Source organism: Conger conger, unplaced genomic scaffold, assembly GCF_963514075.1.
Source record: "Conger conger unplaced genomic scaffold, fConCon1.1 SCAFFOLD_96, whole genome shotgun sequence".
In the NCBI taxonomy this organism is placed as follows: domain Eukaryota; kingdom Metazoa; phylum Chordata; class Actinopteri; order Anguilliformes; family Congridae; genus Conger; species Conger conger.
The window spans coordinates 29,201-41,700 of NW_026890354.1; the positions used below are offsets into that span (position 1 = coordinate 29,201).

The 12,500-nt window shown below is 49.8% G+C and overlaps 1 protein-coding gene across 1 annotated transcript in view; it reads right to left on the reverse strand.

The window, feature by feature from the left end:
* Positions 1-12,500, reverse strand: part of nek1 (NIMA-related kinase 1) — a 41,236-nt gene that overhangs the window by 14,273 nt on the left and 14,463 nt on the right. Inside the window, exons 15-21 of the mRNA XM_061230136.1 lie at positions 11,972-12,055; positions 9,849-10,165; positions 8,734-8,856; positions 7,854-7,956; positions 6,650-6,721; positions 2,148-2,231; positions 200-277 (exon numbers count right to left, since the gene is read on the reverse strand). Coding sequence (XP_061086120.1) covers positions 200-277; positions 2,148-2,231; positions 6,650-6,721; positions 7,854-7,956; positions 8,734-8,856; positions 9,849-10,165; positions 11,972-12,055 — 861 coding nt within the window. The remainder of the gene's footprint in view (positions 1-199; positions 278-2,147; positions 2,232-6,649; positions 6,722-7,853; positions 7,957-8,733; positions 8,857-9,848; positions 10,166-11,971; positions 12,056-12,500) is intronic.

Below are 12,500 nucleotides of genomic sequence, written 5' to 3' on the forward strand. Positions count from 1 at the left end.
GCTACAGGGCCATTTACCTTAACCACTATGCTACAGGGTCCTGACGCTTGCTCGCAGGACACAGGGCACAGGGCGCAGGGCGCAGGGCGCAGGGCGCAGGGCGCAGGGCGCAGGGCACAGGACACAGGACACAGGACACAGGACACAGGACACAGGACACAGGACACAGGACACAGGACACAGGGTACAGGGTACACACCTTTAAAGCCTCAATCTTCTTTCTCCTGAGCTGTGCTTCGTCACTCGACTCCTGACTGTCGGATCCATCGCTGTCGTACTGGGAGAGACCAACCACACCATAAACTTACAGTGCTGTTGTACTGGGAGAGACCAACCACACCATAAACTTACAGTGCTGTCGTACTGGGAGAGACCAACCACACCATAAACTTACAGTGCTGTTGTACTGGGAGAGACCAACCACACCATAAACTTACAGTGCTGTTGTACTGGGAGAGACCAACCACACCATAAACTTACAGTGCTGTTGTACTGGGAGAGACCAACCACACCATAAACTTACAGTGCTGTTGTACTGGGAGAGACCAACCACACCATAAACTTACAGTGCTGTTGTACTGGGAGAGACCAACCACACCATAAACTTACAGTTCTGTCGTACTGGGAGAGACCAACCACACCATAAACTTACAGTTCTATCGTACTGGGAGAGACCAACCACACCATAAACTCACAGTGCTGTCGTACTGGGAGGTCTGTTCACTAAATGAGTGCACAGTGCTGTCGTACTGGGAGGTCTGTTCACTAAATGAGTGCACAGTGCTGTCGTACTGGGAGGTCTGTTCACTAAATGAGTGCACAGTGCTGTCGTACTGGGAGGTCTGTTCACTAAATGAGTGCACAGTGCTGTCGTACTGGGAGGTCTGTTCACTAAATGAGTGCACAGTGCTGTCGGACTGGGAGGTCTGTTCACTAAATGAGTGCACAGTGCTGTCGTACTGGGAGGTCTGTTCACTAAATGAGTGCACAGTGCTGTCGTACTGGGAGGTCTGTTCACTAAATGAGTGCACAGTGCTGTCGTACTGGGAGGTCTGTTCACTAAATGAGTGCACAGTGCTGTCGTACTGGGAGGTCTGTTCACTAAATGAGTGCACAGTGCTGTCGTACTGGGAGGTCTGTTCACTAAATGAGTGCACAGTGCTGTCGTACTGGGAGGTCTGTTCACTAAATGAGTGCACAGTGCTGTCGTACTGGGAGGTCTGTTCACTAAATGAGTGCACAGTGCTGTCGTACTGGGAGGTCTGTTCACTAAATGAGTGCACAGTGCTGTCGTACTGGGAGGTCTGTTCACTAAATGAGTGCACAGTGCTGTCGTACTGGGAGGTCTGTTCACTAAATGAGTGCACAGTGCTGTCGTACTGGGAGGTCTGTTCACTAAATGAGTGCACAGTGCTGTCGTACTGGGAGGTCTGTTCACTAAATGAGTGCACAGTGCTGTCGTACTGGGAGGTCTGTTCACTAAATGAGTGCACAGTGCTGTCGTACTGGGAGGTCTGTTCACTAAATGAGTGCACAGTGCTGTCGTACTGGGAGGTCTGTTCACTAAATGAGTGCACAGTGCTGTCGTACTGGGAGGTCTGTTCACTAAATGAGTGCACAGTGCTGTCGTACTGGGAGGTCTGTTCACTAAATGAGTGCACAGTGCTGTCGTACTGGGAGGTCTGTTCACTAAATGAGTGCACAGTGCTGTCGTACTGGGAGGTCTGTTCACTAAATGAGTGCACAGTGCTGTCGTACTGGGAGGTCTGTTCACTAAATGAGTGCACAGTGCTGTCGGACTGGGAGGTCTGTTCACTAAATGAGTGCACAGTGCTGTCGGACTGGGAGGTCTGTTCACTAAATGAGTGCACAGTGCTGTCGTACTGGGAGGTCTGTTCACTAAATGAGTGTACAGTGCTGTCGTACTGGGAGGTCTGTTCACTAAATGAGTGCACAGTGCTGTCGGACTGGGAGGTCTGTTCACTAAATGAGTGCACAGTGCTGTCGGACTGGGAGGTCTGTTCACTAAATGAGTGCACAGTGCTGTCGGACTGGGAGGTCTGTTGCAGTAAAGTGGCCAGACTGCGTCACGCAGCTGCACACCCGGCACCCAGGACCAGGTGACCTGTGACCTCTGACCTCTCTACCTTTTCTCCTCTGAGGCGGGCCTTGATCTGCTGCCGCTCGTTGAAGTTCTGCAGGCGGATCTGACGCAGCCGGGCCAAGTACTCCTGACGGAGGAACACAAGCCACAACACCATCACGACACTGTCACGACACCGTAACAACACTGTCACGACACCGTAACAACACTGTCACGACACCGTAACAACACTATCACAACACTGTCACGACACCGTAACAACACCATCACAACACTGTAACGACACCTTAACAACACTATCACAACACTGTCACGACACCGTAACAACACTATCACAACACTGTCACGACACCTTAACAACACTATCACAACACTGTCACGACACCGTAACAACACTATCACAACACTGTCACGACACCGTAACAACACCATCACAACACTGTCACGACACCGTAACAACACTATCACAACACTGTCATGACACCGTAACAACACTATCACAACACTGTCACGACACCGTAACAACACTATCACAACACCGTAACAACACTATCACAACACTGTCACGACACCGTAACAACACTATCACAACACTGTCACGACACCTTAACAACACTATCACAACACTGTCACGACACCGTAACAACACTATCACAACACTGTCACGACACCGTAACAACACTATCACAACACTGTCACGACACCTTAACAACACTATCACAACACTGTCACGACACCGTAACAACACTATCACAACACTGTCACGACACCGTAACAACACTATCACAACACTGTCACGACACCGTAACAACACTATCACAACACTGTCATGACACCGTAACAACACTATCACAACACTGTCATGACACCGTAACAACACTATCACAACACTGTCACGACACCGTAACAACACTATCACAACACCGTAACAACACTATCACAACACTGTCACGACACCGTAACAACACTATCACAACACTGTCACGACACAGTAACAACACTATCACAACACTGTCACGACACCGTAACAACACTATCACAACACTGTCACGACACCATAACAACACTATCACAACACCGTAACAACACTGTCACGACACCGTAACAACACTATCATAACACTGTCACGACACAGTAAAAACACTATCACAACACTGTCACGACACCGTAACAACACTATCACAACACTGTCACGACACCGTAACAACACCATCACAACACTGTCACGACACCTTAACAACACTATCACAACACTGTCACGACACCGTAACAACACTATCACAACACTGTCACGACACCTTAACAACACTATCACAACACTGTCACGACACCGTAACAACACTATCACAACACTGTCACGACACCGTAACAACACTATCACAACACCGTAACAACACTATCACAATACTGTCACGACACCGTAACAACACTATCACAACACTGTCACGACACAGTAACAACACTATCACAACACTGTCACGACACCGTAACAACACTATCACAACACTGTCACGACACCATAACAACACTATCACAACACCGTAACAACACTGTCACGACACCGTAACAACACTATCATAACACTGTCACGACACAGTAAAAACACTATCACAACACTGTCACGACACCTTAACAACACTATCACAACACTGTCACGACACCGTAACAACACTATCACAACACTGTCACGACACCGTAACAACACTATCACAACACCGTAACAACACTATCACAACACTGTCATGACACCGTAACAACACTATCACAACACTGTCACGACACCATAACAACACTATCACAACACCGTAACAACACTGTCATGACACCGTAACAACACTATCATAACACTGTCACGACACAGCAACAACACTATCACAACACTGTCACGACACCGTAACAACACTATCACAACACTGTCACGACACAGTAACAACACTATCACAACACTGTCACGACACCGTAACAACACTATCACAACACCGTAACAACACTATCACAACACCGTCACGACACAGTAACAACACTATCACGACACCGTCACGACACAGTAACAACACTATCACGACACAGTAACAACACTATCACAACACCGTAACTACACTATCACAACACCGTAACAACACTGTCATGACACTGTCACAACACCGTAACAACACTGTCACAACACTGTCACAACACTATCACAACACTATCACGACACCATAACAACACTGTCATGACACTGTCACAACACCGTAACTACACTATCACAACACCGTAACTACACTATCACAACACCGTAACAACACTGTCATGACACTGTCACAACACCGTAACAACACTGTCACAACACCGTAACAACACTGTCACAACACTGTCACAACACTGTCACAACACTATCACAACACCATAACAACACTGTCATGACACTGTCACAACACCGTAACAACACTATCACAACACCATAACAACACTGTCATGACACTGTCACAACACCGTAACAACACTATCACAACACCGTAACAACACTATCACAATACTGTCACGACGCCGTAACAACACTATCACAACACTGTCACGACACCGTAACAACACTATCACAACACTGTCACGACACCATAACAACACTATCACAACACCGTAACAACACTGTCACGACACTGTAACAACACTATCATAACACTGTCACGACACAGTAAAAACACTATCACAACACTGTCACGACACCTTAACAACACTATCACAACACTGTCACGACACCGTAACAACACTATCACAACACTGTCACGACACCGTAACAACACTATCACAACACCGTAACAACACTATCACAACACTGTCATGACACCGTAACAACACTATCACAACACTGTCACGACACCATAACAACACTATCACAACACCGTAACAACACTGTCACGACACCGTAACAACACTATCATAACACTGTCACGACACAGTAACAACACTATCACAACACTGTCACGACACCGTAACAACACTATCACAACACTGTCACGACACAGTAACAACACTATCACAACACTGTCACGACACCGTAACAACACTATCACAACACCGTAACAACACTATCACAACACCGTCACGACACAGTAACAACACTATCACGACACAGTAACAACACTATCACGACACTGTAACTACACTATCACAACACCGTAACTACACTATCACAACACCGTAACTACACTATCACAACACCGTAACTACACTATCACAACACCGTAACTACACTATCACAACACCGTAAGAACACTGTCATGACACTGTCACAACACCGTAACAACACTGTCACAACACCGTAACAACACTGTCACAACACTGTCACAACACTATCACAACACTATCACGACACCATAACAACACTGTCATGACACTGTCACAACACCGTAACTACACTATCACAACACCGTCACGACACCGGCACGACACCGTCACAACACCGTAACGACACCGTCACGACACCGTAACAACACTGTAGCATCAATACAACAGCATTAACATGACACTGACACTGTACACACACAGGCGGTCGCGCACGCGCACGCGCACACGCACACGCACACGCACACGCACACGCACACGCACACGCGCACACACACACACACACACACACACACACACACACACACACACACACAGTATTGGAGAGGTGGCAGGCATGAAATGCTTCTTGTCGTTTTAGTGAATATCCAACAAACCTTTTTTTTTTATGAAAAAAGGGAGGAGCGGAAACAAAAATGAGTAAAAACAGGGAATTCAAACGCAGCCAAAAATGTCACGCAGCTCTGTGAATGTACGCAAATCATGAAAAAATCGTTAGGGGGTCATCAACAGGCTAATACGTCAAAGATGGTACTGAGTAGCCATCACTCTCACTCCCACACACTCACACACACTACACACACTACACACACTACACACACTACACACACTACACACACTACACACACTACACACACTACACACACTACACACACTCATACACTCACACACTCACACACTCACACACTCACACACTCACACACTCACACACTCACTCACTCACTCACTCACTCACTCACTCACTCACTCACACTCACACACACTACACTCACTCACTCACTCACTCACTCACTCACTCACTCACTCACACTCACACACTCACACACTCACACACTCACACACACTCACACACTCACTCACTCACTCACTCACTCACTCACTCACTCACTCACTCACTCACACTCACACTCACACTCACACTCACACTCACACTCACACTCACACTCACACACGCTCACACACACACACACACACACAGACACACACACTCACACTCACACTCACACACGCTCACACACTCTCACACACACACACACACTCACACACACAGGGTTCAGTGGTGGGTCCCCAGGCTCTCCAGACCGAGGAAAAGCGCCATGCAGACAGGATGTTACACGGTACGACAGGATGTTACACGGTACGGGGGCGTGAGCGGGGAAGTTGACCATGCCGGGGCGGGACGCAGCGATTGGCTGGATGTGGGCGAGGGGGCGGGCCTACCTCCTCCTCTCGGTTGGGGGCGCGTTTCCTGCCTGCGGCGGAATTCGGCCGGCCTCCGTACAGAGCTGCGCCCTGCACCGTTTAATTTAGAAATGCTGACTGCGCTTACGTCACACACTGAGCTCATCACACTGAGCTCATCACACTGAGCTCATCACACACAGAGCTCATCACACACAGAGCTCATCACACACTGAGCTCATCACACACTGAGCTCATCACACACTGAGCTCATCACACACACACACACACACACACACTCACACACTGAGCTCATCACACACACACACACACACACTCACACACTGAGCTCATCACACACACACACAGGCTCACACACTGTGTGCACTAATCACAAACACAGGGAAGAACCCGCACACTGCAAAGAGAAAATGGCAAGACAAAGTTCTCATGCAAAATAATCACATTTTATTCCATAATGCCCAAACGTTTGACCCCTTGCCTTTGCTTGTTTAATTGGTCTGTACTTTGGAATAAACTGATTATTTTGCACTAGAACTCCCCAACTCAAACCCAGTAACCCTAACCCCCCCGAACCCTAATCCCCTATCCCCCTAACCCCCTAACTCAAATCCCCTAACCCAAATCCCCCCAATACCTAACTCTAACCCCATAACTCCAACCCCCTAACTCAAATCCCAACCCTAATCCCCCCAATACCTAACTCTAACCCCATAACTCTAACTCCCTAACCCTAATCCCCCAATACCTAACTCTAACCCCATAACTCTCATCCCCTAACCCCTTAACTCTAATCCACTAATCCCCTATCCCCCTAACCCTAACCCCCATATCCCCTAACCCTAATCCCCCTCACCCCTAACTCTAGTCCCCTATCCCCTAACCCCTAACTCTAATCCCCTATCCCCCTAACCCTAACCCCCATATACCCTAACCCCCCTCACCCCTAATCCTAATCCCCACTGGAGTTTTTTTAGAGTGCCAGACTGCTGCTGCCCTAGCCCTCATCTCTGGGAGGAACCCTGAAGAACGTGAGTGAGTGAGGATGAGAATGAAGAGGAGGAGGATGAAGAGGAGCAGGAGGAGGAGGAAGAGGAGGATGAAGAGGAGTAGGATGAGGTGGAAGAGGATGAAGAGGAGGAGTAGGAGGAGGATGAAAAGGAGTAGGAGTAGGAGGAGGAAAAGGAGGAGGAGGAGGAGGAGGAGGAGGAGGAGGCAGTACCAGTTGGCCTTCGGCGCGGGCTTTGTTCAGCATGGCCTCTCTCTTGCGCTGCCAGAAGTCCTCCACCTGTCGAGCCCTCTCAGCGGCCGCCATCCCGCGCTGCCTGAGCCGGCCACAGGGGGCGACAGAGGGCACCACTCAACACCACTGCTGCAGCATTAGCATGTTTACTGAGCCGGGGCCGTGCTACAGAAACACCACCGCTCTGAAACCCCCTCCCGTGTGTGTAGTAGCCCCTCCCGTGTGTGTAGTAGCCCCTCCCGTGTGTGTAGTAGCCCCTCCCGTGTGTGTAGTAACCCCTCCTGTGTGTGTAGTAACCCCTCCCGTGTGTGTAGTAACCCCTCCCGTGTGTGTAGTAACCCCTCCCGTGTGTGTAGTAACCCCTCCCGTGTGTGTAGTAACCCCTCCCGTGTGTGTAGTAGCCCCTCCCGTGTGTGTAGTAGCCCCTCCCGTGTGTGTAGTAACCCCTCCTGTGTGTGTAGTAACCCCTCCCGTGTGTGTAGTAACCCCTCCCGTGTGTGTAGTAACCCTCCCGTGTGTGTAGTAGCCCCTCCCGTGTGTGTAGTAGCCCCTCCCGTGTGTGTAGTAGCCCCTCCCGTGTGTGTAGTAGCCCCTCCCGTGTGTGTAGTAACCCCTCCCGTGTGTGTAGTAACCCCTCCCGTGTGTGTAGTAACCCCTCCCGTGTGTGTAGTAACCCCTCCCGTGTGTGTAGCAACCCCTCCCGTGTGTGTAGTAACCACGCTCATTTCAGTGAGCGGCCACTACAGAACAAAAGTTCCTCTGTTCATTTTCCAATCCTAACTGCAGATTGGAAAAATGTATTACATTTCCTACAGAAGCACCTGTTAGCATTAACGTTTTTAAGGTCCCACGGTCTCACCTGTTAGCATTAGCATGTCTGGTAACGAGCTCCAGCCGGCGTAGCTCCCTCCGGACAGCATCGTGTTTGGGGAGGGGGGAGGGGCCATTGGGCATGACAGGACCGGCAGCTGCTGGCACACCCCTTTAAGGTCCAGAGAGAAAGAAGCCCCAAACCCTTCAGCATGTTCCTCTCTCTCTCACTCACTCAGTCTCTCTCTCTCACTCAGTCTCTCTCACTCAGTCTCTCTCTCTCACTCACTCAGTCTCTCTCTCACTCACTCAGTCTCTCTCTCTCTCTCACTCAGTCTCTCTCTCTCTCACTCAGTCAGTCTCTCTCTCTCTCTCTCTCACTCAGTCTCTCTCTCTCTCACTCAGTCAGTCTCTCTCTCTCTCTCACTCAGTCAGTCTCTCTCTCTCTCTCTCTCTCACTCTCTCACTCTCTCACTCAGTCTCTCTCTCTCTCACTCAGTCAGTCTCTCTCTCTCTCTCACTCAGTCAGTCTCTCTCTCTCTCACTCAGTCAGTCTCTCTCTCTCTCTCACTCAGTCAGTCTCTCTCTCTCTCTCACTCAGTCTCTCTCTCTCTCTCACTCAGTCTCTCTCTCTCTCTCACTCAGTCTCTCTCTCTCTCTCACTCAGTCTCAGTCTCTCTCTCACTCAGTCTCAGTCTCTCTCTCTCTCACTCAGTCTCTCTCTCTCTCACTCAGTCTCTCTCTCTCTCACTCAGTCTCTCTCTCTCTCACTCAGTCTCTCTCTCTCTCACTCAGTCTCTCTCTCTCACTCAGTCTCTCTCTCTCTCTCAGTCTCTCTCTCTCACTCAGTCTCTCTCTCTCTCACTCAGTCTCTCTCTCACTCACTCAGTCTCTCTCTCACTCACTCAGTCTCTCTCTCACTCACTCAGTCTCTCTCTCACTCACTCAGTCTCTCTCTCACTCACTCAGTCTCTCTCTCACTCACTCAGTCTCTCTCTCACTCACTCAGTCTCTCTCTCACTCACTCAGTCTGTCTCTCACTCACTCAGTCTGTCTCTCACTCACTCAGTCTCTCTCTCACTCACTCAGTCTCTCTCTCACTCACTCAGTCTCTCTCTCACTCACTCAGTCTCTCACCCCATCCCATCAGTCTTGCACACTCACATGTTGGCTCTCCTGCTGGGGCTCCCCATGCCAGCCCTGCCCCCCTCTCTGGGCTGTAGTTTGGGGCTGTGTTCTGGGGTGGGATGTCCCTCTCTGGGCTGTAGTTTGGGGCTGTGTTCTGGGGTGGGATGTCCCTCTCTGGGCTGTAGTTTGGGGCTGTGTTCTGGGGTGGGATGTCCCTCTCTGGGCTGTAGTTTGGGGCTGTGTTCTGGGGTGGGATGCTGCTTCTCCAGCTGGTTTCGGCCAGAGTCCGGGGCAGGGGCCACACCCACCACAGGGCCAGGGGCCACACCCACTCCACCACCTCCTCCAAAAAACTGAAAGAAAAAGCTTGTGAGAGGTGCAAGGCAGAGACAAAGGCACGCGCATCAGCTCTGCGTGTGTTAGCGTGGGCGTCTCTCTGCGTTAGCGTGGGCGTCTCTCTGCGTTAGCGTGGGCGTCTCTCTGCGTTAGCGTGGGCGTCTCTCTGCGTTAGCGTGGGCGTCTCTCTGCGTTAGCGTGGGCGTCTCTCTGCGTTAGCGTGGGCGTCTCTCTCTGTGTTAGCGTGGGCGTCTCTCTGTGTTAGCGTGGGCGTCTCTCTGCGTTAGCGTGGGCGTCTCTCTGCGTTAGCGTGGGCGTCTCTCTGCGTTAGCGTGGGCGTCTCTCTGCGTTAGCGTGGGCGTCTCTCTGCGTTAGCGTGGGCGTCTCTCTGCGTTAGCGTGGGCGTCTCTCTGCGTTAGCGTGGGCGTCTCTCTGCGTTAGCGTGGGCGTCTCTCTGCGTTAGCGTGGGCGTCTCTCTGTGTTAGCGTGGGCGTCTCTCTCTGTGTTAGCGTGGGCGGCTCTCTCTGTGTTAGCGTGGGCGTCTCTCTGCGTTAGCGTGGGCGTCTCTCTGCGTTAGCGTGGGCGTCTCTCTGCGTTAGCGTGGGCGTCTCTCTGCGTTAGCGTGGGCGTCTCTCTGCGTTAGCGTGGGCGTCTCTCTGCGTTAGCGTGGGCGTCTCTCTGCGTTAGCGTGGGCGTCTCTCTGTGTTAGCGTGGGCGTCTCTCTCTGTGTTAGCGTGGGCGTCTCTCTGTGTTAGCGTGGGCGTCTCTCTGCGTTAGCATGGGCGTCTCTCTGCGTTAGCGTCTCTCTGCGTTAGCGTGGGCGTCTCTCTGTGTTAGCGTGGGCGTCTCTCTCTGTGTTAGCGTGGGCGGCTCTCCGTGTTTTTAGAAGCTCAACAGGTGTGAAAAGGCTGACTCAGTCTAAAAGAGGTAGATTACCTGGACTCAGAGGTTTACATTTCATCATCCAATAATTATGCAAAAACACGCCACATGGAAAATTGTTTTATGAACAGCTTGGAAAAGTCATAACATATGCATACTTTCACCAAAATTGCAATGAATTGCTTTAGTTGGGTCAGAATGGAGCACAAACCCAAGGTCTGACGATGACACGAAAAGCTCAAAACCCAACACCCAACGTGCGCTCAAGACGGCAAACAGAACGTTAGCTACTGTTAGTCAACATGTTCAAACGCTTTTCTGTTGGCCACAAATGCCAACATTCGCGAGCAGTCTGAAGGTAGAGCGAGGTGGCTGCTGACAGGGAAGATGCCAAGAACAAAAACAGATCATTGAGCTGCTATACTACACTTTAATCAATGCAATGCTTGTTCTAACCTTTTTCAAGCAAGCAGCTAATCAGCTAGCTGGCATTATTAGTCACATCAATTTGCACTGACAAGAGGTCAGTGGAGAACTAAATGGAGTGCTCATTTAAAATCCTTCAAAAGTAAGCTTTTGCTGCAAACATGGTAAGCCATGAACCTGCGCCACCTTGAACACAGGGTGAAGTGGGTTTAGCATTGAGACTGTGGGATGGGCTGATTTGAGATCAGTATTGGAGACTGTGGGATGGGCTGATTTGAGATCAGTATTGGAGACTGTGGGGTGGGCTGATTTGAGATCAGTATTGGAGACTGTGGGATGGGCTGATTTGAGATCAGTATTGGAGACTGTGGGATGGGCTGATTTGAGATCAGTGCTGAGACTGTGGGATGGGCTGATTTGAGATCAGTATTGGAGACTGTGGGATGGGCTGATTTGAGATCAGTGCTGAGACTGTGGGATGGGCTGATTTGAGATCAGTATTGAGATCAGCTCACCTTCCTCTCCGGACTGGACCCTCCTCCGCTGGAGCTCAGCACGTGTCTCCAGCCCTGCTCTCGGGCCCGGTTGATCCGGTTCAGCTGCAGGAGGTCACAGGTCACAGGTCAAACACAGCTGGACCACAGAGTCCAAGTCAATGAAGTCAAATTATGTTATTATATCATTGCTTACACCTGATACAGAAATACAAAACATCACACGACAGCATAATTAAGTACATAATATTACAGTATTAAGTACAAGATTCATGCACTTTATGGTGACACAGCAAGAGCATGTCAGCAATATATTAAACACATGACTTACATTAATATGTTCTTATTATACGTGAATATTCATTATATATTATGTATCTCAAACATTCTTATTTTAGTGCCTATTTGACGAGTATGCCTTATGCTGTTGGTGAGTGAGTGTGTGTGAAATGCATGCATGAGTGTGCATGTGAGTGAGTGAGTGTGAGTGAGTGAGTGAGTGTGCGTGAGTGGGTGAATGAGCTAGAGAGGCGATGCTAAAGAGGTGATG